Here is a 22,108-nt window from a genome sequence, read left to right as displayed (position 1 = left end):
TTTATTGAGCCACTCATATTTTTCCCTATGCCTTTTCACATGTGTTTCGAAATTTTATTCTATTCTTCTCTCATCAGATTATATTATAGAGCAATCCATTTTCATCAACATAATATAAAAAGATAAACAAATTTATAATTTATTATAATTCATCCAAACTTAATGAAAATAATATTGTTTTTATTGTCGAGACCAATGTTTAAAAATTATATCAGAAGATAATTCTTTTATTCTTTGATCATTTTGGTATTTCTACTATAATAGTATATTATTTTTATTGAAAAGAGATATAGAACAGTATAAGAGTGAGAAAAAAACACCAAATTAATAACAATCGACGCTAGAAAACCAGTAAAAAAAAAAAAAAAAAAAAAGGATAGGATAGGATAGCTCACTACTATTTTTATTTGTTTTTGTTTTTGTTTTTGTCGCATTTTTTATTTTTATTTTTATTCTCTTTCTATGTTGTCTGGATGACTGATGTTTTAGTTTTTATTAATATTGTATAAATAGTCACCAATTCATAACTATCAGTTGCTACTGGTTTCTAGTGTAGGTTGCTATTATTAGTTTCTTACTTACTTTGGTGTTTTTTTTCTCTCTCTTGTGTTCTTTATCCTTTTTCAACTATTTACTATTTTCTCTGTTAAGCAAAAATAATATGCAATTCCAGTAAAAAAAAATGATCAAGGAATAAAATATATCTAATATATTACAGCGAAATAAAAATAAATATATACATATATAGAGAGAGAGAGGTGGTACTAGAATTCTCTCATTGCCACTTGCAAGTATATTCTTAAATATTGGTCTCGACGATAAAAATATTATTATTTTCATCAAGTTTGGATGAATTATAATAAATTATAAGTTTGTTTATTTTTTTATATTATGTGATGAAAATGGGTTGGTCTTTAATCTGATGAGAGAATAATATAATGAAATCTAAAACAGCTGTGAAAAGCCAAGAGAATAAGATGACTCGAAAGAATAAAATTGTGGTTCAATAAATAAAATGATTTATCTTTTTTCTCTAATTCCTTTAGTTGTGAGTCAAACCCACGTGGCAATCTCAAGAGACGGTCCCTACAAAAGTGCGCTCTATTTCAACGAGAGATCATTTTCTCCATATCAATAATTTTTTTATGTTATTTGGGTTTGATTAGAAAGATTATAGTAAGTCTAATGGGGGTAGCCCAATAGGTGCTACTTATTGTAAGTCAAAATAAAAGAAAAGTTGTTGAGTTGGAAATGATTAACTAGGTAATCGGCAGATTAATTTTATTCTATATTCCATAAAGAAAACGTAAATTACATTTTCACCTTACCTTTTCGCCTTTTTCACCTAACGAACTTCGAATCCGATACCGTACTTTGCGATGTAATACATTGATAAAGTGCAAGAACCACCTTTTTGGGGATTGAAGTTACTTATTTCACAGTTGTAGTTGGTGAGTTCCGATACTGATAACAAACTCGTATTTTTGTTCTTAATCCTTAGCAAGCTCTCCACAAATACAGCAATCCAGTCGCATAACAATTCAATGAAATAAAAACCGACATAGTTATTATAACACACGCAACATAGGGACTACGGGTGCAGACAATACGTCATTCATCTTATTATTGAATTAGAAAATAACTAACCAAACACATTTGTCTCAAATCAAAACTGTGCATTTTAGATAGCTTAAATCTAAGCTTAACTATGTGAAATTGGAAACCCGATACAACGTGGAAATGAAGTCGCGCCGATACTCGTTATTTTTTTTTCTTCCTTTCTCTATCTTTTTTGTTATAGATTTCTCACCTCTCTCTCTCTTTTATTAGGCGTGTGTGTGCGTGTATGTGACTATTCACTATCTCTCTCACTTTTCTTTTTTGTGTCTTTTATTTGTTATTTTTTTAATTTTGAAGCCCAAAACCAAACGAAGAGGTTCAATGGCCACGTTTTCCTCTTTCTATATATATATATATATATATATATATATATATATATATATACATATTTTAAATTATTATTATTATTATTTTTATATATATAAAACGTAATGAATATGAAAATAAAAACAGAGGTGAAAATTACATAAAACAAGGAGCCCAAGCTAGTACACATTCATATCATATCCTTGGTCATGTATTGTTGGAATCATACTCATCCAATCAACGTGGGTGGCATGTTTTTCATATGGAAAAAAAAGGAGGATAAACAAATACAAATGTTACAAAACAAAATAAAGTCTATATAAAAAAAAACAATTGGACAGCATATTATAAAATTATAAATTATAGAATATTATAATTACATAATAAAAAAAAAAGTTGTTGAGTTGGAAACGATTAACTGGGTAATCGGCAGATTAATTTGCAACTTTAGGAGCCTAATTTGTTTTGGGGAGTATTGGTAATACAGATTGGCTGAGTGACGACTAGCGATTACCCGGCGAGTACGAGTACTCGATCCACTGATTTAACTGCCAAAAGAATTGAGTATTGATACTCCTTTTTTGTAACCAAATTTTAACATAGACTTCTCCGTTTGAAGCTTGTAAATAAAAGTCAAATTAGACTTCTCATTTGAAGTTGCAATGTTAGCTCAGTGAAGCTTGTAACCCGTAGCTTGTAAACAACCTCTTTGAAACCAAACGTTTTTTTGGTAGAAATGATCTCTTTGAACACCATATGAACACCATTTCTAACGACTTGGTGGTGCCACTTTATAGTCCTCCCAAACAACCTGGTGATGTCGAATGGAGACTACACCAATGATTGACACTATAATATTTTGAGCGATTCCTTCAAGCCGAATCACCTACTTTGAAACGACTCAGCCACTGTCGCCCTAGCCCACATTTCAGCAAAATTTTCAAGCAACTCCCATATGCTGATCAACTACTTCGAAATGACTCAACAGCGTCGTCCTAGCTCTCCTTGGACGACTTCATTGGGTCAGTAACTACACAACGATATTTATGGGTCATCTGTTACATAAGATTTCATTGCTTTGTTAATCAATTTAAAAAAAAAAAATCATTTAAAAAATTGTGGAAATTTAAAACCTTTGGAAAAGGGCAACGGGAGATTAAATAGGTTGTCTTTGATGTAGTTGGGGGGTGCCTAATACAAAACACGTATATTTAAGGCAATGACAAACTTGTAATAATTTTTTTTTGGGTCTGCCCAACACAAAATGGAAAGTGTAAGTAAAACCCACCTGGCAATCTCAAGATAAGGACAATTTTATTTAGTGTACTTTATTTCAACAAGGGATAATTTCCTCCATGTCAGGACTCTTTTTAGGGTTAACTAGTATTACCTCCATTAGATAAGCCAATTAAGATTTCTCTTGGGAAATTAGGGTCTCTCCCAAATACACATAAAAAAAAAGTCAACTTGGGTAGGGGAGGGGACCCTAATTTCTAGTGGAGGAAAATCCTAATTGGCTTATCTAGTTGGAGGGGAGTAATACTCGTTAACTCCTCTTTTTATGTTACTTTGGGTTGGATTGGAAAGATTAGAGTAAGTCTAATGAGGAAACCTAATAGGGTGCCCTACTTCTTGTAAGTCATATTTGGCATGTCAAACTGTTATAACGAGATTTTTTTTAGCAAGTTTAAACATAGATGAACAAACGACAAAAATTGTTTGTATGTGCATTAAGTTGTGTACAAACTCCATAATTTGTGCAGTTTGTTGCTATGTATTAAGAAATGAGCTTCAAATTTAGGGCAGAAAATGGGTTGGGTTCGGGTCGGATATGGCTATATTAGAATTCGGACTCGAATAGTTTGGTAATATATGATCACGAACCCGAATCTAAATAAAATTGAAATTTAATATCCAAACCCGACCGACCCGATCGGATAACACTAAAAATTAAAAAAAACTCAAAAATTATATCCGAACCCGAACCGAATAAATAAATGGATATGAAAATACACACTAACACACGAACCTGATGTATTCGGTAATCGAGTCGGGTCGGATTCGGGTCTACCCAACCCGATTCTCTTGCCCTATTAAAATATTTAAGTCTATTAGCCACGTGATACCACGTGGGCTCCATTGAGTTTAAAAAAAAAATTATAAACGTTAAATTACTATTTTACCTTTAAAAAAATAAAAAATAAAATAAAATGGGAATTACCAAAATTGCCCTTGGGACACACCAAAACACTGTTACTCAACTCCCACATTTTTCTATATATTAAAGATGAGCAAAATTATTATGAAGTTTGTTACAAGACAATTAAATCAACCAATAAAAAGAATATTTTTCTCAGTTCTAATCAAAACCAGAGTCCCAACTAATAAATATATATTTGATTTCCTATTTATCCCAAAACTAAATTGGCTCTATTGGTCCTTGCAAAGTGCGCGCCATGCTCAAACTCGTAGTCCAGATGACTCCTGTCTCTAGAATAATATATATATATATATATATATATATATATATATATATATATATATATATATATATATATATATATAGCACACTTTAACAAGGTTACGTGGTTCTTATGTAACCGTTGAAACATTCACATCAACCTCATTTCAAGTTTTCAACAGACACCCATGCAACCAACTTTTCTCATGATCATCCCTTTACACTGAGTAAATTATATGTGGCCTATATTTGGTTCTACATTCAAACGTTACCATCCTCAGAACTTTCCACAACATTCCAGCTTATATTAATAGCTCATCATTCTTGAACCTCTTTGCTTCTCAAAGAACATGGAGTGTCTTTCTTCAACTAAACTGTCAACTAACCTTCAACCCCAGGTAACACTAATAAACACCATATCCACACTTTGCATTTAAGTTACTATATATAACTATAACTATAACTATATACTGATTCATTTAATGTTACAGGGATTCTATAACAACAACACTTCACATAACAAGCTGTTCGCTTCTTCTTTACATTCAAAAGTATTAGAAACTACCACCACCTTCACTTCTTTGAGAACATATAGGAGAGGTTCTATAGTTGCAGAAAGTGGGAAGCAAGGCTGGGATATTGGTAGATTCTTGAAAACTTTGTATTACTTTAATGGCCCTCCTTCTCCTGCCAAGGTATGTATGATCATTATGTTTCATTTTTTAGTAAAATTTACGCTGTCTTTAGACGTTTTTGGTTACTGAAATGAGGTGAACTTTGTTTTGTGTTTGTGAAGTTCTTTGCATCTTTGATTGATAAATTATCGAATTCGACAACAAGTGAACCAGTGAAGAAAATTGGAACTTCTGATGTGATTTTAGTAACTGGAGCTACTGGGGGTGTTGGGCGAAGGGTAGTTGAGGTTTTGCGCAAAAAAGGATTGCCTTTTAGAGTACTGGTATTACTACTATGCTCATATCCGATTCATGCATTTTTATTTCAGAATTTCAACAGTAATTCTTTTGTTTTTGTTGTGTTTTCGATAATTTAGCTGCTTGAAGTTCTATAATATGTTTAAAATGGGAAGGATACCAATTGCTGAAATTTGCTTAAGATCCAAATTCTGACTAACACTATCACCTCTTGATGTTTTTGTTGCTACGGCTTACGGTCACATACCTAATTGTTGGTATACTATACCCATCTCCTTGTCATGGACGGTGTCACATTTATGGAAGGCTACATAGAAAAATAAACTAGTATGTTGTGCAATGTCGCAATGGTGACAAGATGATTGAAGACTAAAGAGAAGAGGTGGGAGAAGGGGAGGAGAAATGTGAGATTGAGATACAAACAAGAGAGAAACATTTGTTATTGTCAAGCAGCGTTTATGCCCTTTGATGAAATGAGAGAACGTTGATGAAATATTTGAGGTGAATGTAACAAGTATTATTTTTAAATGTAAGACAGAGATAGAAGTATACATGATATGTATCACGTTATCACCTTGCTGTTTGCAAGATCAAGATGTCTAAATACATAATCATTGGAACCAGCAGTCATTACATTGCTGTCCATTAGAGTGTGTGTGTGTGCATGTGTGCTTGTGTTTTCCGGGTAAATGTGATTTGATCCTATTATCTTGCTTTTCCTTTTTGTTATTCTTTCAAAATTTTCATTTACAAATGTTCATTCTCTCAGGTTAGAAATGAAGAGAAGGCGAAAAGAATGCTAGGCCCGGATGTTGACATGGTAACTTATTTTCTCTCAACCAATGAATGTGAAGGAAAATAATTTTGTGCAAAAAATGATAATTTGGTATCCTATTCTTTTAGATTGTTGGAGACATTACCAAGGAGAGTACTCTAACTCCTGAGTACTTCAAAGGAGTGAAGAAAGTTATCAATGTAGTATCTGTCATTGTTGGCCCTAAGGAAGGAGACACTCCTGATAGGCAAAAATACAGCCAAGTAGGATCTTGATCCCTAAGCAGTTGATTAAATTTATTACTTCTTGATGACAGCTGAGTGAGTGTAGCATATTGAACTTCATTGTTTATTATTTTCTTAATCTTAAAGCTTGAATGCACATTTAGAAGTGTGTAAACGTTTTTTAGTATATTAACATTTGGATTTCCTTGTGTTTACAGGGAATCAAGTTTTTCGAACCAGAGGTGTGTATATGACTGTCTCTATTGTGTCAGGAGTCAGATTCATTCTCTTATAAAATTTTGAATTTTGGATCTTATTTTTTTATATTGTGGTATGTCTATACATGTGATTATCGACTAACCTTTAACATTCCTGTGATTGTTGTGTAGATAAAAGGTGATTCACCTGAAATGGTGGAGTATATCGGGATGCAGAATGTAATTAATGCTGTGAAGAAAAGTGTTGGCCTTCAAAATGGGAAGTTGCTATTTGGATTTCAAGGTACAGCTTTGGTTGGCGTTGGGAAAACATAGTTAACTTCCAACAGTTGATTGAAGGTGTCTCATACTTATGTTGATCAGAACATTTGTCAGATGGAAATTCTGTTCCTAAGGACATTTTTATTCACCCTTATGTCAATAACATAGTGAGTTTCCACTGCAGATAATTTATCCACAGATTTACCTTGGGGTGCTTTAGATGATGTTGTCATGGGAGGAGTTAGTGAAAGTACTTTTCAAGTTGATCCAACAGGCAGTGAGAGTGGTGGACCCACTGGGCTCTTTAAAGGTTAATACCTTTCAATTACTTCCAAGAATATATATATATATATATATATGATTAATGTGTATTATCGCTCTGAGGACCTTTAGGTCGTATATTAGTTAATTGTGTTTCTTAAAAAGTTTGTTTCTGATATCCTTCAGGTGTTGTCTCCACTGCAAACAATGGTGGTTTTACTAGCATCAGAACCAAGGTATGCCTAGGAAGTGTTTGGATTTTTGTTGCAGTGCTGTCCAATTTTCTGAATGTTTTCTTAGTTGGGTCATGAAATTGGTACTGTTGAAATTGCACTTGGTGCTCTGGAGTCATTTTAATGAGAAGCGATGTTCACATATAAAGTGTTTCCTATCCTACTTTCTTAAAACTTGAATCTTCCATTTCAAAGCAAATTAATGTTTTTCACTTGTATGACTTTTCAGCTTGATACAATTTAGTTGTTAAAAACGACTGAACCAAGTGTCTGTGCTTAAATTTATTTGCTCCTGTTACGTATAAAGCCCTGGATGTCCTTGCAGATGTGTATCCAAGGTTTCTCTGGGAAACTACTACCATCTTCGACTGAATTACAATTTTACAACCCAGACATAGCCAGACTTCAACAACTGGAACCCATATTACTCCTGGCCAAAGTTTAGATGGTGTATATTTACTTGCCTAAGCCAAAACCCCAGTTAAATGTTGAGAACTAGGTAACCTTTGGCTTGAGGCCACCAGCCCATCATATTTTGAGTCTTATAAGTTAGACCTGGTATCACTTGGAAAACGTTCTAAAGAAAGATAATGATGAGTCAACTGTGTACTGGTGCAACACACAACCTCCATTACCTGATTAATCTGTCCTCTGCTACATCCTGTATTTGTGTGGATGGGTTTCCTATCCAAAGGCTTTTTCTCATTCTCACTGTCTCCTGATGATCAAAAGGCTAGACAAAGATAGAAAAAGTCCTACAAATATGTTTGCACGATTACTAGTTTTTTCCCCATATTGTAAATGATTTCTCTCTTTTCAGAATTTTTCTGTACCTGAGGATCTTTCTGCTTACGAAGGAATAGAATTGCGAGTTAAAGGTGATGGCCGGCGTTATAAACTTATTGTTCGAACTAGCGCTGAGTGGGATACTGTAGGCTATACAACAGGATTTGACACTGTTAAAGATCAATGGCAGACAGTGAGCCTTTCTCTTTTTCCTGTGATAGTCACTAAGTCACATTGTTGATGCATTGCAGTGCGTTCTCTTAATAAAATCTCCGGTTTAACATATTCTTGGTCTTGATATTTTTCTTCAGATAAGTCTTTCTTTTTCTTCTTTGAGACCTATATTTCGAGCAAAGACTGTTTTTGATGCTCCACCCTTTGATCCAAGCAAAATTGTCTCTTTGCAGGTAGATTTATAACCACTTTTTCCTTTCACACCCAATCTAATCCATCTTCTACATGTATTCTCAAACTCATTTGTTGTTACTCTAACTTATCTTTTACCAGCTTATGTTCAGCAAGTTTGAATACGATGGGAAACTGAATCCAACTTTTGTGGAAGGACCATTTCAGCTTCCAGTATCAACCATAAATGCATATATGAAAGAACCAATTACTCCCAGGTTTTCAACTATAGCACCTGAAAGTGTTTTGGTTTCTAAGAATATTTTCACTTTTTGGCCGTTGATATATTTGTCCAATGGTAGGTTTGTACATGTGAGCTCTGCAGGAGTCACCAGACCTGACAGACCTGGACTTGATTTGACTAAACAGCCTCCTGCTGTTCGCTTGAATAAGGAGCTGGACTTTATTCTCACATTCAAGTTGAAGGTTTGCACTTTGCATTTTGTTTTCCCATCCAATTAGCTTCAGAAGAAAGAATGTGGAGTTCATGTCACTCCATATTGGAACTGTTATTAGCCCTGCTCTCATTAGGGAAATCCTTGGTCTGGTATTTTATTGATGGATTTCAAATTGAACGTCTTACCAGGTGCTTCTTATTCACATTATTTTTCTAGAAAACCTTCCAAAATCTATTTTGAGCGATACTATCATATTTGTCAGTGTAGCTGAAGCCAAGTGTGTTACCAACTTGAGTGAAAGGTTTGTGATAAAATCCCAAGAATCAACCTTATCACTACTCCTCTCAGAGGTGTGCATCTTTGTGTCACTGTGGCTGCTGAGTTCTGAAATATTAAAACTAGAGATAACCTCGTTTTTTATTTTGGAAAATACGTAAATCTTGTGTCTATATTTTTACTAGATTATAGATAATGCTGAATCTTATTTGCAGTTTTTAAATTCGTCTTGTTTCTCTGCAACATAGGTGAGGAAAGAAATCTATAGTTGAGTGCAAGATTTTTAAGTAGGCAAGTTAGTATCTGAATATGTTGAGATCCTCAATGATATGTTCTAGAGATGGAAAATGATTCCTTTTGCCTAGTGGAATAATATGTTACTGTTTTTTCTGTGGCTTCCTGTATTTATAAATGAGGACAGGCTCATTTTCACGGCAGATTAGATTTAGAACAATAACGATTAGAAATCACTTAAGCAGGGTAGAGAGCTTGCAGTTAAATCAAAAGCATGACATTTGTAAAACGGAGACACTTTTCCAACATCACCATGAATGTAACAAAGATAGAGAAAACAAAATGGGAAAAAAACAGTGTACTAATAATCTATAAAACACAAATGAGACACTTTATTTGTAAGTTAAATAACCTCGAGATGATCCTTCTGAATACTGATCTCGGGATAGGTAACTTTTTAAGCAAATTACTGAGGCACAGTTGATAAATGACATATTCTCTCACTTTTTGTTCCCCTTCTGCTAGGGTGTTATTCTTTTTTTTTCCACCCATGACTGTATCATTTCTTTTGTCTGTACATTGTGCTAGTGCTCTAGCTCCCTCAGGTTTCTTATCATTTCATAAACAGGGGGAGGATGTGATCCGTGATAGTGGAATCCCTTACACAATAATAAGGCCTTGTGCATTGACAGAAGAGCCTGCTGGAGCTGATCTCATTTTTGAGCAAGGAGACAATATTACGGTATTCCCATTCAATAAGCTTTTTTGACCCTTTACTTGCTATCCTGTAACTCGTTAGGTTATTCTTTGAAGTACGTTGGAACGTCTTGATTTTTGGTGTATCATGTATTTTATAAGGAGGATATATTTTGTGAATTCCAAGTTACAAGGTAAAAACAATCTCAGGCTCCTGATAGGATACTTCCAATTTGCATGATCGGTACAGGGTAAAATCTCAAGGGAAGAGGTTGCTCGCATATGCGTTGCTGCTCTAGAAAGTCCATATGCACTTAACAAGACATTTGAGGTCACTCCTAAAACTTTTCGCAGACTTTTTTATTATCCTTCTACTCCACATATGATGCAACAAATTTCAGATATTCAACTAGTGTCATTGAACGTTGAGCGAGATGTTCAGTTATGATATGAATTCATCTACTGTTTTCCATCAACAAGATAGTCATGCACTTCCAATGTCTTGTAGGGGCAAGTATGAACTACTGTTCTAATGCTTTGCATGGAATCATTTCATTGTAATATCAACTTGAAGACTAGCACAATTATCTTATGCTTGACACACAATGGTTCGTTAATCTTAAATTAATTCCTTCTCCTCACAACATGGAGGTCTATTATTGAGGGGAGCTACAGTTCGCTTTAGATTACACTTGAAGCACGGTCTCTTTACTGTAATCTGAATATATACTTTCATCACTTTGAGCTTAAACAAATTTCCTTGTCATAATGGAAGCACCAAAACCTATTAACAATGTGGGCACATATCAAGTTAAGACTTTCACTTGTTTCAGGTTAAAAGTGTCATTCCATACAGCGAGCCATTCACAGTGGATCCGGAAAACCTTCCCCCTGAGAAGGACTACGATACATATTTCAAAACTTTGAAGGATGGCATTACAGGGAAAGAAGCTTTGGAGCAGAGCCCTGTGTTGGTTTGATGTTTGCAGCATAATGTGTAAGTAGACGGTCAAAACTCAAGAGCCTGGTTTAATTCACTGTACCATAGGGTGCTAAGAGTGTTGCAGGTTTTCTATCACATTCTTAAATAAGAGACATGTGCAGTCTACTGGTCGGATGGTGCTCGCAGTTCTATGTTCTTTTTTTTTAACTTTAAATTCTACTTCCAAGTTTCTTCTTTCCAATTTATATTTTGAACTTTTGCAGGAAGTTTTTGGACAAGGGAAGCTAGAAGTTTAGGTCTTTGGGAAGAAAGTAAACAATCAATAAATAGAGACAATATAATTTGGACCTATTATGCAATATATTAAGTTGGAGTTGATGGGTATGTTGTAATGCAAAATGGTTATGGAACTTATCATGTTCAATACTTTGTACATTTGGAATGTAAATAAATATAAGCACAGTTTTGACAGTATCCATTTGTTTCCGTACTTCATTTTGCTTCAGTCGAATTTATTTGGATCATGAAGACTTTTTTCATATGAAAATGAATGGTAGATTGCTCCTTGCTTCCGTCGAATTTATTTGGATCAAAGTTCTTTTTTAAGTCAGTACTGTGCCTTGTCCCCCTTCTTGTCTATTACTGCGTTTCGGCTTGATTATGTTTTGTACTGATCAAAGTTCAAAACATTGCTAAGGTTGAGGGTCATTTCGTTTCTCTGACTGCAATGCTTTAGGTAGTCATTGAATAAACAAAGAGGGAAAGAGTAGACAATCCATTATTTTTTGACAATCATTGATCAGCAAGATGATTTAGGATGGATAACTATTTTGAGTTTGATCCTTTAGATGACAACATGTATCACACCTTTAATAAGTTCCATTTATCATACCATGGTCTTTGGTACTATTATAGAATTACAATTTAAGATGTTCTTCACCACTCTACCAGACAACCGTGTACAGGATTCAACACACAAGTGTGAAACTAAGATTGATGCTAAATTGTGCAACTAAAACCAAAAACAGTTGCCATAAGACCTCATATGACTTAATTAGCCTTAAAATGAGACAATTCAACTTCTTTGAGTAAGGTCATTTGAGTAATTTCCTCTCATCATTAACTACTTTTGTAAAAGAAAATTAGAAGACCATCCTCATTTCTTGTCAGACAGCCAGACAAGCACTCTTTTCAACACTTTTCCCTCCCAAAAAACTCCACCAAAACAAAATAAAAATCAAATCTTTACACAAAAACTCAGACTAAATCAAAACCTCATCTTCTCATCACTTCAAATCATTCCCAACTGCAACAAAAACAAGTACAGTGATGGCTGCTTATAGAACTGAAGATGACTATGACTACCTTTTTAAAGTGGTTTTAATTGGAGATTCAGGTGTGGGCAAGTCTAATTTGCTTTCAAGGTTCACTAGAAATGAGTTTAGTCTTGAATCAAAGTCTACTATTGGTGTGGAATTTGCTACAAGGAGCTTAACTGTTGATGGAAAAGTTATTAAAGCTCAGATTTGGGACACTGCAGGCCAAGAGAGGTACTTTTTTCAACTTGGGTAGTTCATGTTTTGTTTTGTTAAAATATTTAAGCTTTTTGATGTTTTTGTTGTCTTGTGTATGGTATTTGTTATATTGTTGTAGTGATAAAGATCTGAGTAGTTTTAAGCGAGTTAGGATTGAAGTGTTCATAGAAGTTTTAGTTCAGTTCATAGATGAGTTGGTTCAATGTGTTTGTCTGTTTTTAAGTTAAGCTTAGATCTGTTGTGGAGATTTTTAGATCTCTTTATATTCAGCTCTATTAGTAGCTCTAGCTGTGTGCCTGTGTCTAGTTAGTATATACTATGTAGTTTTGTTAAAGTGGAAACACAAAACTCAGTGGATTTACACTTGGATAATTGTAGTTTTGCATAGGGCTGAGAAGCTGCGGATTCTGTTACCATCGTATGTGAACGCATAGTGGAGACAATTAGGGACTTTTTTAGTGAACGGATAGTGGAGATCAACACTCTATCGCTAATTCACTATTGGTTTTTAGTTTGATATCTATGGGAAAGTGGAGCTAACTCAATTAAGTAGGGGAAAATACTGATGTGGAAGAGACCCTATCAATTCGGAGGCTTTATACGTAGATCACCACATATTTGCTTAATGATGTATGTTGGGTGGGAAAGTTGAGCAGAAAAACTATATGCTGTGTCTAGACCATAGAGTTCCTTTCATATGCACAGTGAAGATAACAGCATACCACTCTGTTGCCAATTCACTATTTGATTTGATTTTATTTTTGGTTTATATCCTAAAGTCCTAAACAAGTACAACAAATTTGTTTCAGAATTTATGTTCTGTCTAATAAGAGAGAAGGAAACATGTTAGAAACTGGGTAGTTTAATGTTTCCTCGAGATAAAATTGTTACATCACTCATGGTTCTTTTGGAGAATTTATTGTGATTCAAGGTGGAGATCTATTGCTCATATGAGTCATGATAAGACAATTACTTTAGTTGTAGAAGTGTGTTATTGTCTTCTTGACCTCTCTAAGGATGTTATCAACCATATTATGAGATGTTATACTTGGGGAACCGTCATAGGACAATATCAACAAGGGTTTTTATCTCTTTTACCTGTTCGGTTGGCTTAAAGAGCCTAATTATTTTATTAAATTAGTAATAGGTTTTGTAACTAAGTTTTTGAACTATGCAATAAAAAAAAACATTTAGCATCGTCTTTTCTTTGTGCTCCTTGTTCTCCTAAGACTTTGTTATACACAAACACCAACATCCTTCAAATACCCCCACAAACAGTAGTGTATTGTATAAAAATAGTAAGAAAAAAAAAAAGCAATACAAGACATTCTCACAAGGCTTTTTTTGAACGAGAATAAAACAATCTGGACAAATGGAAAAAAGAAAAGTATTTGATTTAGAAATAGGTTAAGTTCAATGTTAAACATAAATCATAGTGAAAGCGTTTAGAAGCGATAAAATCGCTTCACCTCAAAAAATACTTGGCGATAGTTGAAACACTTTCGATAGATATTTTATTTTTATTTATTTATTTTTGTTCCATCTCAACAAACAAAACAATATATATATACTAGAAATATCAGGAAAATAATAAGAGTCTCCTAGATTGGGATTTCACTACTTTAGAATATAAAAGAAAATGTTTTGTTTTGTTTGTTTTGCAATGGAGAAACTTCAGTAAAATGATAAAATCAAATTTGTTGCTATTAATAAATATATGGAGGACTAATGTCTATGATTTGATGGTTTCCTCAATACTTTCGCACAAATATCTTGAACTCATAGACTTTGTTCAATAATCCTTCATGTATTTATTGGTAAAAACAAAGTTGATATTATCACTTTACTGAAGTTCTCTATTGCAAAAACAAAACTCATCACTTATTTTCTAAAGTAATGAAGTCTAATCTAGAAGACTTATTTTCTTTCTCTGATTTTTTTAGTCTCCTCATTTGGTAAGTTTTTACCTTTATATATAGTTTCTTGTATGTTGAGATAGAACCAAAATAAAAATGTTTTATTTTTCTCTATTGAGTACTTCAACTATTGTCATTATTTTTTTGAGGCGAAGAGATTTATTTTTCTTCTAGAATGTTTTTACTATGCTCGTGTTCAACATTGAGCTTAACCCATTTTAGAAATCAAACACTTTTATTCTTTCCTGGTGTCTAAATTTTGTTGCAATAGATGCTTTGTATTGCTTTAATTATTTTTTCTTACTCTTATTAATTATTATATTCTATATTACTGTTTGTGGGGGTATTTGAAGGATGTTGGTGTTTGAGTGTAGAGTTTATGACTATTTAGTACCACAAACTTTCGTTTTTTTTTCTAAATGGTACCCGAATTTTGTTTTTCGTCTATTCGTACAACGAAGTTTCAATTTGTTTCAATTTAATACTTCAGTTATTTTTCCATCCAATTAGTCAATTTCATTACTTGGCATTAGCACTATTCACACAACACTATTCATATGAACAATGTTTTTCACTATTCACGTGAACAATGTTTTTTCAAAAATCAAATTTTGAAAAACAAAAAAACATTATTCACGTGAACAATTTTTTTTGTAAGAATCTTAAAAATAAATTCTTTAATGAAAAATAATAAAAAACACTATTAACATAAACAATGTTTTTACTATTCATGTGAACAATTTTTTTTGGTATAATAATCTTTTAAAAAGCTGTTCACTGAAATAGCAAAATTTTTATTTTTTTTAATTTATTAATTTTTATTTTATTTTTTTATTAATGAATTTATTTTAAAATTTGATTTTTCAAAATTTGAATAGTGAAAAAAAACTAACGTGAATAGTGTTTTTGTTTTCAAAATTTGATTTTTGAAAAACAATGTTCACGTGAATAGTGAAAAGCAATGTTTACGTGAATATCTTGTGTAAATAGTTCACTTGAATAGCACTAATGTTGTTAGTGAAATTGGATGAGGAAAATTGGCGAGTACTAAATTAAAACAAATTGAAATTTAGGTAGTGAATAAATAATGAGCTGAAACAAAATTAAGTACCATTAGGAAAAAAACGAAAGTGCCTAAATACTAAATAGTCATAAACTCGAAAGTGTATAACAAAGTCTTGGGAGAACAAGGAGCATAAAGGAAAAGGCGTGCTAAATGTTCCTTTTTCTAAGCGGATTTCTATTTGGATTTGAGTGAGAATTAAAAATTATTTTGTTATTTAAAAGCTTACTAAGAGCATTTTTAGGAGAGACTATTTGAAAATTTGGTGTTTTTTGAAAATTTGGCGTTTTTTCATCGGAGAGACCTTTTGATAAAAATACCAAAGCAAACACCAAATTGGCCAAAATTTGGTGTTTGTTTTGGTGCTGTATTAAATCTCTCTTGTGGTTTTGGCTAAATTGCGCGGTGTTTCGAACACTGTATGGGTTTGGGCTAGACTGTGGGCTTCTATGGCGCGGTTTATTTAAAACCGCGTGCATGATATAAATAAAAATGATACCAGAATTAGGAACAGAACTTGAATGATACCGGAATTAGGAACTGGACTTGAATTATAATGTCGAAATATTTGATTATGTATCTAATAAGAATGAATTGTGCAATTGTTTGAGAATGAAAATGAGACTAGGAATGAATTATACTCCGCTCATGTATTAGGATCAATGAGTCTCTTTTTGTATTTTTAAAATTCTCATATACTCAAATCTGTCATCTGACCCAAATCTGTTATACATTTTGAAAATCAACAATAATACCATATCCTGACCTAAAAATGAGCTCATATTACATATTCTTATACAACTTCGTATTACATAAAATTTATTTAGCTCTTCTTATACCCCTTTTCACTTTCGATAACTCTCTTATTTCCATTTTGGATGTTAAGGTCATTCTATAAGTTCATAACTTGAGAACCAAGATCTTTTTCTTTTGTACAAAAAGTTAACTACCTCGGCTGAAGTTTCTCATATGCGATGTTGCGTGTACACACTTGCGATTATCCTCATACGTTTTAGGTGTCTCTCATCATCATGCGTTGGGATTGTTGATATGTTTGAGAATATCGTCATCTTTTTCTTGGTACGTAATGATACTGATCTGGTGAGTCCTAAATCCATCAAACATCTGAATATTGTTTTCATATTTTTCCTAATAAACATCACGAAAATCAAGAAAATCTGATTGTGAGTACATATTATATATATAATGAAGAAGATAAATAAAACAAGCCCGAACTTCACGGAGGGTATCTTGATAAATCTGCGGCTTTAACTTTCATGGAAGCTTGAGCATCGGGCGCCGAGGGAATGGAAAGGTAAAGTAGCACCTCCCATCGAGGTCCACACCACGGTAAACATCATCGGATTATTGGCGGAATCTGAAATTTGGATGATATGTATTCACAAGTTGTGGGTTGTAAGCAATTGTGGCGGATGAGGAATATGTAGCTCCGCGTCTAAATCCCTTGTAGGCCATGAGCTTCGAAGTTCTTTACCCCGACTAGAGAGAGGGCAACAATGGACCCATAGAACGCGGTTCCACCATCTATAATATTGATCGGTGATGCGTTCATGACAACAAAGAAGTAAATGGCGGCGAGGACCACCATTGGCATGAACTTCATGAACTTGAGTTATAATCCAAGACTTAGCATCACTAACATCTAGTACGAGAGCACATGAAACTCCATAGCGATCCGGTCAGTTCTCTAACAACATGCGTCGTTCACGATTACCAAACCTTACGGTCGTAATGCGGCAAAAACTTTGTGTCGTGATAAAACACAAGCATGCTGCACAAATAGATCGTCAAAGGTAGTAAACAAATGTCAAAGTCTCCACTCAATAGATGACAATGATCTAATATCAATTTGAGCACGAGCCATACACATATTATTTATAATTTGCCTCCTGTTACGAGTCAAGTGAGGCCCTGACCAACTTGCAAATCTATGGAATGTATCACAATCATATACATGTTAGGACAAAGACAGCGGAGGTATTAAGTAAAACCAAATCTTCAAAAGTCCTGTGAATTTTGCGATCTGAGGACTTTTATTTCCAAATATCTGTGAAGATTTGTCTACTGCCGCTATTAGTGTGACATATATTGAGCTACCAATGTCATAATCTCATATTATGCAAATTAGAAATATAAGCATAATATCCAAATTGTACAGTAGAATGACTATTTGGAAACAAAATATGCCCAATAAAAAACATAAAAATCTAACATACTGCATCCGACACCACCATTACGACGGGTAGAGCGGTTAAAACTAATTACATTTGGGTGTATTAAGATCAAAAAGATGTTCCATGTATGCAGTCTTAATATGAGATGGCTTAATACCGGAAGAATCATAAGCATTAGCATCTAGAGGAAAAATCATAAGCATACTAGCAATGTTTTTCATAATTTGTATTAAAAGGTATATCGGTTGCTTTAATATCGATGCTTAACCCGTAAATCATAATGAAGTCTAGTGGTGTAGATCCCAACTCCGCTGAGGAAAATGAAATGTATGAGTTGTATTTCAATAAAGTAAACTTTTACTTCCAGCAATATTCATATATTATTGCTCCCCAGCTCTTCTCATGTTATTAGCCTCTGCTTGGTGTAAGCACAACAAATTTGATTTAGTGTGTAATATGGGTTTGAGAATTGTTTAGATCTTGCTAAACGATTCATTGCTGGGGGAGCGGGGGAAACTTCATTTTCAAGCTTGGTAGTGGCAACGAGTTTTGTCCCGATTTGGTATTGAAAGGCCGAATTTATATAAGTTTTCAAATGACCTACTTGTTATATGCCTATACCTAACAACCTTTCAACCACGTTAGCAATTTCAGTCTGCTAGTAAGTTATTAACTTTGTGTACATATGCAAGAAACGGAACCTTCTGGGAAACTTTGGCCTACCCGATGTTGTGTTGGTTAATTATAAGAAGTTAAGAATATTGCTATACTCTTCCTCCCAAAGACCCATTCCCAACTAGAGATAATATTTCATAACAGGCAGCTCATCATCCCAAAATCCCACAGTAATTTAACCAATAGAGTCTGATTTGTCGAAAGAATTCTTCTTGGGCTACTTTGCTTTTATTTGGCTAAGTGTAGTCGTTTAGGGTATAGATTATATACAACATAATTACCCACAAGCTACATTATCACATGATATTGTCTGTCCTGCTTTCTTTTCCTGGTAAAATAACTTTATATCACCCTATGAAACTGAATGCATAATAATAGTTGAAAACTTATTTTAGAAGAATAAATTTCAAAAGTAATAACTAAATACAGTCGCCAACCGGTATCTTAATGTAGTGCCTTGGTGCTCAAAGAACCCGTTGATGAGGATTTTGGGAGTCTGTAATAGGTTCATAAAAGCTGTTAATTAATAGTTATAGAGAAGCAAAGTATGCTGACTATCTGGCAAGATGTGCTAGTAGTGACATGTTTGCTATTTTAGTAATGCAACCCTCCTGGTGTATTTAGGGATATTTTGTATGCTGGACATTATTGGGGAGGGTCTGTTGTAGGTATGTTAGGGCCCAATATTTGGTTATTAATATAAAAAAGAACTAAATACAGTCGCCCATACTCTATGGGCTTAATCTTAAATGGAGAAATTATTGCAGTCTTCCAAGTTTAGTAAGCGTTTCCATGGTAGGTATTTTTGATATATTCGTTCCTTGTGACATTTGCATTGCCTGGGAAACTTGCTTTGGGAATACCGAACTGAATCACTGAATGCCAAGAACTCTACCGTTTTCTGTGGATATGTATAAAGCGAGGTTCAGGATTTCAGTTTTTGCTGCTACTGTGATGTAAATCTAGCTGACTAGACTTTGTGGACCTGTTAACTGGCAAAAGATTGACCCCCTCATAATCTTCCCAGCACGCACAGTAACACCTAGCTTAGTGCTTTCTATTTCTGAATTCAAAATGAAAGTCTGCAGTGACCTGTGGTGTACTGTTATGTGATAATGTGAACCGCTGACAATAAAAGGCATATATAGTTAAGTGTCCTGTTATTTTAATTCCGGGTTACTAGTTGCTTTCATGCAGTTCTTGATACTCCACCGTGTTATTTTGCATATAAGATTGGATGGGTATCTACTGACTCTTCTTGGATTTGTTCTGCAGTTCTCCTTTAAATTCACATTTTTTTTTCCAATTATAATGGATAAAGCATATCTCATAAGAGTTCGTTGTTTTCAGAGATTTGGGATGCACTCCGAGCTGCGGCTGAAGCTGACATAGCCTTCGCCCAAGCAATTGTCGACAGTGCAGGTGTCATCGTTTCAAGTGCTGACTTGACAACCTGCTATGATGAAAGAGGTACCTTCTTGCTCATTTTTCATTCTTTCAGAATGTAGTTCAGTAAATTTTCTTTTATCTAAACAGAACGTCTACTGCAGGTGCTAAGTATGAACTACCCAGATATGTGTTGAGTGAGCCAATCAACTTGATTCGAGAAAGTTGACTACTGCCAGAAAGGGGAGTATTATGCTTCAACAGGAATTCATGTAAAATCGTGTAAATTACTCTCACTCTGTTTAGATATTGTTACTGTGAGTCCGTCTGCAGATTCTTGTTTGTACCCTTCCATTGGATCAACTTCAACTTCTCAAGCTTTTGTTGTTCAAATGTTTGGCTAAAATGAACAAGCAAACATCTGTAATTTCTTTTCTGTAAAATCTTACCCAGGTTTTGATTAATGAAGCATCTTCCTTTCCTGAAATAGTGTGTAAATAACTGAAGCTGGAGTAAATATGCCTCTACTACAATAGAATGATTAGATTAAGCCTATCTAACCTGGTATTATTATTTTTTGCTCGGTATCCGCCCGTGTATAATGAACGTCAAAGAATTTGTCTTGGTGCCATTGTTTTACAAATAATATAGCATTAGTCGAGGGTTATGAGAATTTTGTAACTGCAAAACTTAGAGAGGAAAATAGTATCAGGCAAGATTAATGTCTTGCATGTAAAAGTAAAACATATAAACATATATTGGCAATTGTACATGCTAAATGCTAGTCTTGCTCTTCTTTTATGGTATTACTCCGGGATATGCACCCACTCAAACGCTTCTTCCATGGCTCTTATAAGTGATATAAGTTCAACTGTCATACGATCATTAGCAGCCAAATGAGCATTGTTGTTGTTGGTCAGGATTGTCATACGATCATTAGCAGCCAAATGAGCATTGTTGTTGTTGGTCAGGAGCAACGTATTCTCCCTATTCTGTTTTCCAAGTGCAAATCTACAGACAGGGCACTGACCGTTGCTCTTCACCCACGGGACAATGCATTCGTTGTGGAACATGTGGTTGCAAGGAGTGACAAGTACTTCCTGTTTGGGAACAAAGTCTTCCAAGCAAATTGCGCATGTTTTGCCATCATCATCTTGCTCTTTCTCCCTTTTGTTCAAACTAGCGTTATCTCTATAGTATAGGGCCAATTTTTTGGTTTTATTCTTTGGGTATGGGTTGTATATTTGCTTCTTTAATTTTTTTAAGGCCTTCTTTTGTTCCTCTTGGGTCAACCTGGATTCGTCTTCATCTGAAGTCAGCTGCGTGTTCCATTGACCCCTAATCCTTGGAGGTGATTCTTGAATAAACTGCCTAAGCCTTGGGTTTACTTCTGGTACCACTTCCTCTTCTAGGACAACAATTCTCATAGGAGAAAAAGGATGCAATGGGAATCTGAAACATGCATTTATAAAACAGCTTATCGAGATGATAAAGTTAATTTGTAAGAATCTGATGTGTGAGTGTGTGACAGCGCAATTTCTTAGAGAATGATAAGATTGGTTAATGATTAATACAAGTTGGTTTATTCAGGGTCGTAAACTACTTAGGCCATAGAAATTAATAAACTTAGTGTCTACCTGTTTATAGCATAAGGTCCAGTTCTTACTCTGTCTTCAAATAACCTCCAGGGATCCTGGGTGCCTCTACTCGTTTCCTGAAAGAAACCATGGAACGAGAACAAATTTTCATGGGAGAGACACAAAATATAAGTCTGGACACCTCTTAAAAAAAAAAAACACACTGGGAGACAACAGTGAATACTTACGGGTGGTCTGTAGGGAAGGGGTCGAGGTACATGAGCAGGCCTGTTCCAGTGACTATTAGGTTCTCGGACATCTGAGTTGCTTCCTGCTCTCCAGTTCTCTGTGACTGGTGAACGTGTGTCAGTAGAATCACTCATGCCTCCCTCTCGGGCAATCCCTGTACTGTAGGAAAGAGTTCTTCCCGCAGATGGCCAGTTCAAGCATTATTTCTAGGAGCATAAATATTACTTTCGCTCCCTGATCTCCAGTTTCCGGGTACAAATGGGAGGTCGTTGGCAGTACCGCTCATATTTCTCGCTATAATGATTATGGAGGTTCAACCTGCATTTTGTTTTGTGCTCTCCTGTTATTCCTTTTGGAGTCAAGTGATAAAGCCATACTTAGCGTTTGTGTATTGTTTATGCTTTTGCTCATAAAAGGTGTCTTAGAGATGCCTTTGTTGGCCCTGAAAATGATAGAAGATGCCCAGAAGGAAGCTTACCAGAT

At 34.4% G+C, this 22,108-nt stretch overlaps 2 protein-coding genes across 4 annotated transcripts; one reads left to right on the top strand and one right to left on the bottom strand.

Moving 5' to 3' along the window:
• The first annotated feature begins 4,627 nt into the window (after nucleotides 1-4,627).
• LOC147478227 (protein HIGH CHLOROPHYLL FLUORESCENCE PHENOTYPE 173, chloroplastic-like) lies at nucleotides 4,628-11,503 on the top strand. 2 transcript variants are annotated; one of them, XM_086583276.1, is made up of 17 exons: nucleotides 4,628-4,785; nucleotides 4,879-5,082; nucleotides 5,184-5,345; nucleotides 6,089-6,139; nucleotides 6,223-6,357; nucleotides 6,537-6,560; nucleotides 6,708-6,819; nucleotides 6,982-7,107; nucleotides 7,245-7,294; nucleotides 8,112-8,270; nucleotides 8,389-8,484; nucleotides 8,585-8,700; nucleotides 8,785-8,908; nucleotides 10,019-10,132; nucleotides 10,337-10,417; nucleotides 10,920-11,083; nucleotides 11,293-11,503. In XM_086583276.1, the coding sequence occupies exons 1-16, from the start codon at nucleotides 4,738-4,740 to the stop codon at nucleotides 11,064-11,066; spliced, it is 1,749 nt and encodes a 582-aa protein (XP_086439402.1). In that variant the 5' UTR covers nucleotides 4,628-4,737; the 3' UTR covers nucleotides 11,067-11,083; nucleotides 11,293-11,503. The 2 variants fall into 2 exon arrangements, with proteins under 2 accessions (XP_086439402.1, XP_086439403.1); XM_086583277.1 differs by lacking the exon at nucleotides 6,223-6,357.
• An 8,969-nt stretch (nucleotides 11,504-20,472) lies between these two features.
• LOC147478226 (uncharacterized) lies at nucleotides 20,473-21,994 on the bottom strand. 2 transcript variants are annotated; one of them, XM_086584396.1, is made up of 3 exons: nucleotides 21,625-21,994; nucleotides 21,437-21,513; nucleotides 20,473-21,251 (listed from the first exon to the last, which is right to left on the bottom strand). In XM_086584396.1, the coding sequence occupies exons 1-3, from the start codon at nucleotides 21,757-21,759 to the stop codon at nucleotides 20,606-20,608; spliced, it is 858 nt and encodes a 285-aa protein (XP_086440522.1). In that variant the 5' UTR covers nucleotides 21,760-21,994; the 3' UTR covers nucleotides 20,473-20,605. The 2 variants fall into 2 exon arrangements, with proteins under 2 accessions (XP_086440522.1, XP_086440523.1); XM_086584397.1 differs by having other exon boundaries at nucleotides 21,466-21,513.
• Nucleotides 21,995-22,108: the final 114 nt, after the last annotated feature.

This window comes from Coptis chinensis, chromosome 9, assembly GCF_015680905.1.
Source record: "Coptis chinensis isolate HL-2020 chromosome 9, ASM1568090v1, whole genome shotgun sequence".
Lineage (NCBI taxonomy): Eukaryota > Viridiplantae > Streptophyta > Magnoliopsida > Ranunculales > Ranunculaceae > Coptis > Coptis chinensis.
Note: the sequence above shows the minus strand (reverse complement) of the source record. Positions and strands in the feature narration are given on the sequence as shown.

Excerpts from the sequence above, each read along its gene's own strand:
- LOC147478227 (XM_086583276.1), top strand. The coding sequence starts at position 4,738 with ATGGAGTGTCTTTCTTCAACTAAACTGTCAACTAACCTTCAACCCCAG. Across the intron at positions 6,561-6,707 it reads TCAAGTTTTTCGAACCAGAG|ATAAAAGGTGATTCACCTGA; the intron begins GTGTGTATATGA and ends ATTGTTGTGTAG. Across the intron at positions 7,108-7,244 it reads ACCCACTGGGCTCTTTAAAG|GTGTTGTCTCCACTGCAAAC; the intron begins GTTAATACCTTT and ends GATATCCTTCAG.
- LOC147478226 (XM_086584396.1), bottom strand. The coding sequence starts at position 21,759 with ATGAGTGATTCTACTGACACACGTTCACCAGTCACAGAGAACTGGAGA. Across the intron at positions 21,514-21,624 it reads CCCTTCCCTACAGACCACCC|GAAACGAGTAGAGGCACCCA; the intron begins GTAAGTATTCAC and ends GGTTTCTTTCAG. Across the intron at positions 21,252-21,436 it reads GGACCTTATGCTATAAACAG|ATTCCCATTGCATCCTTTTT; the intron begins GTAGACACTAAG and ends TGCATGTTTCAG.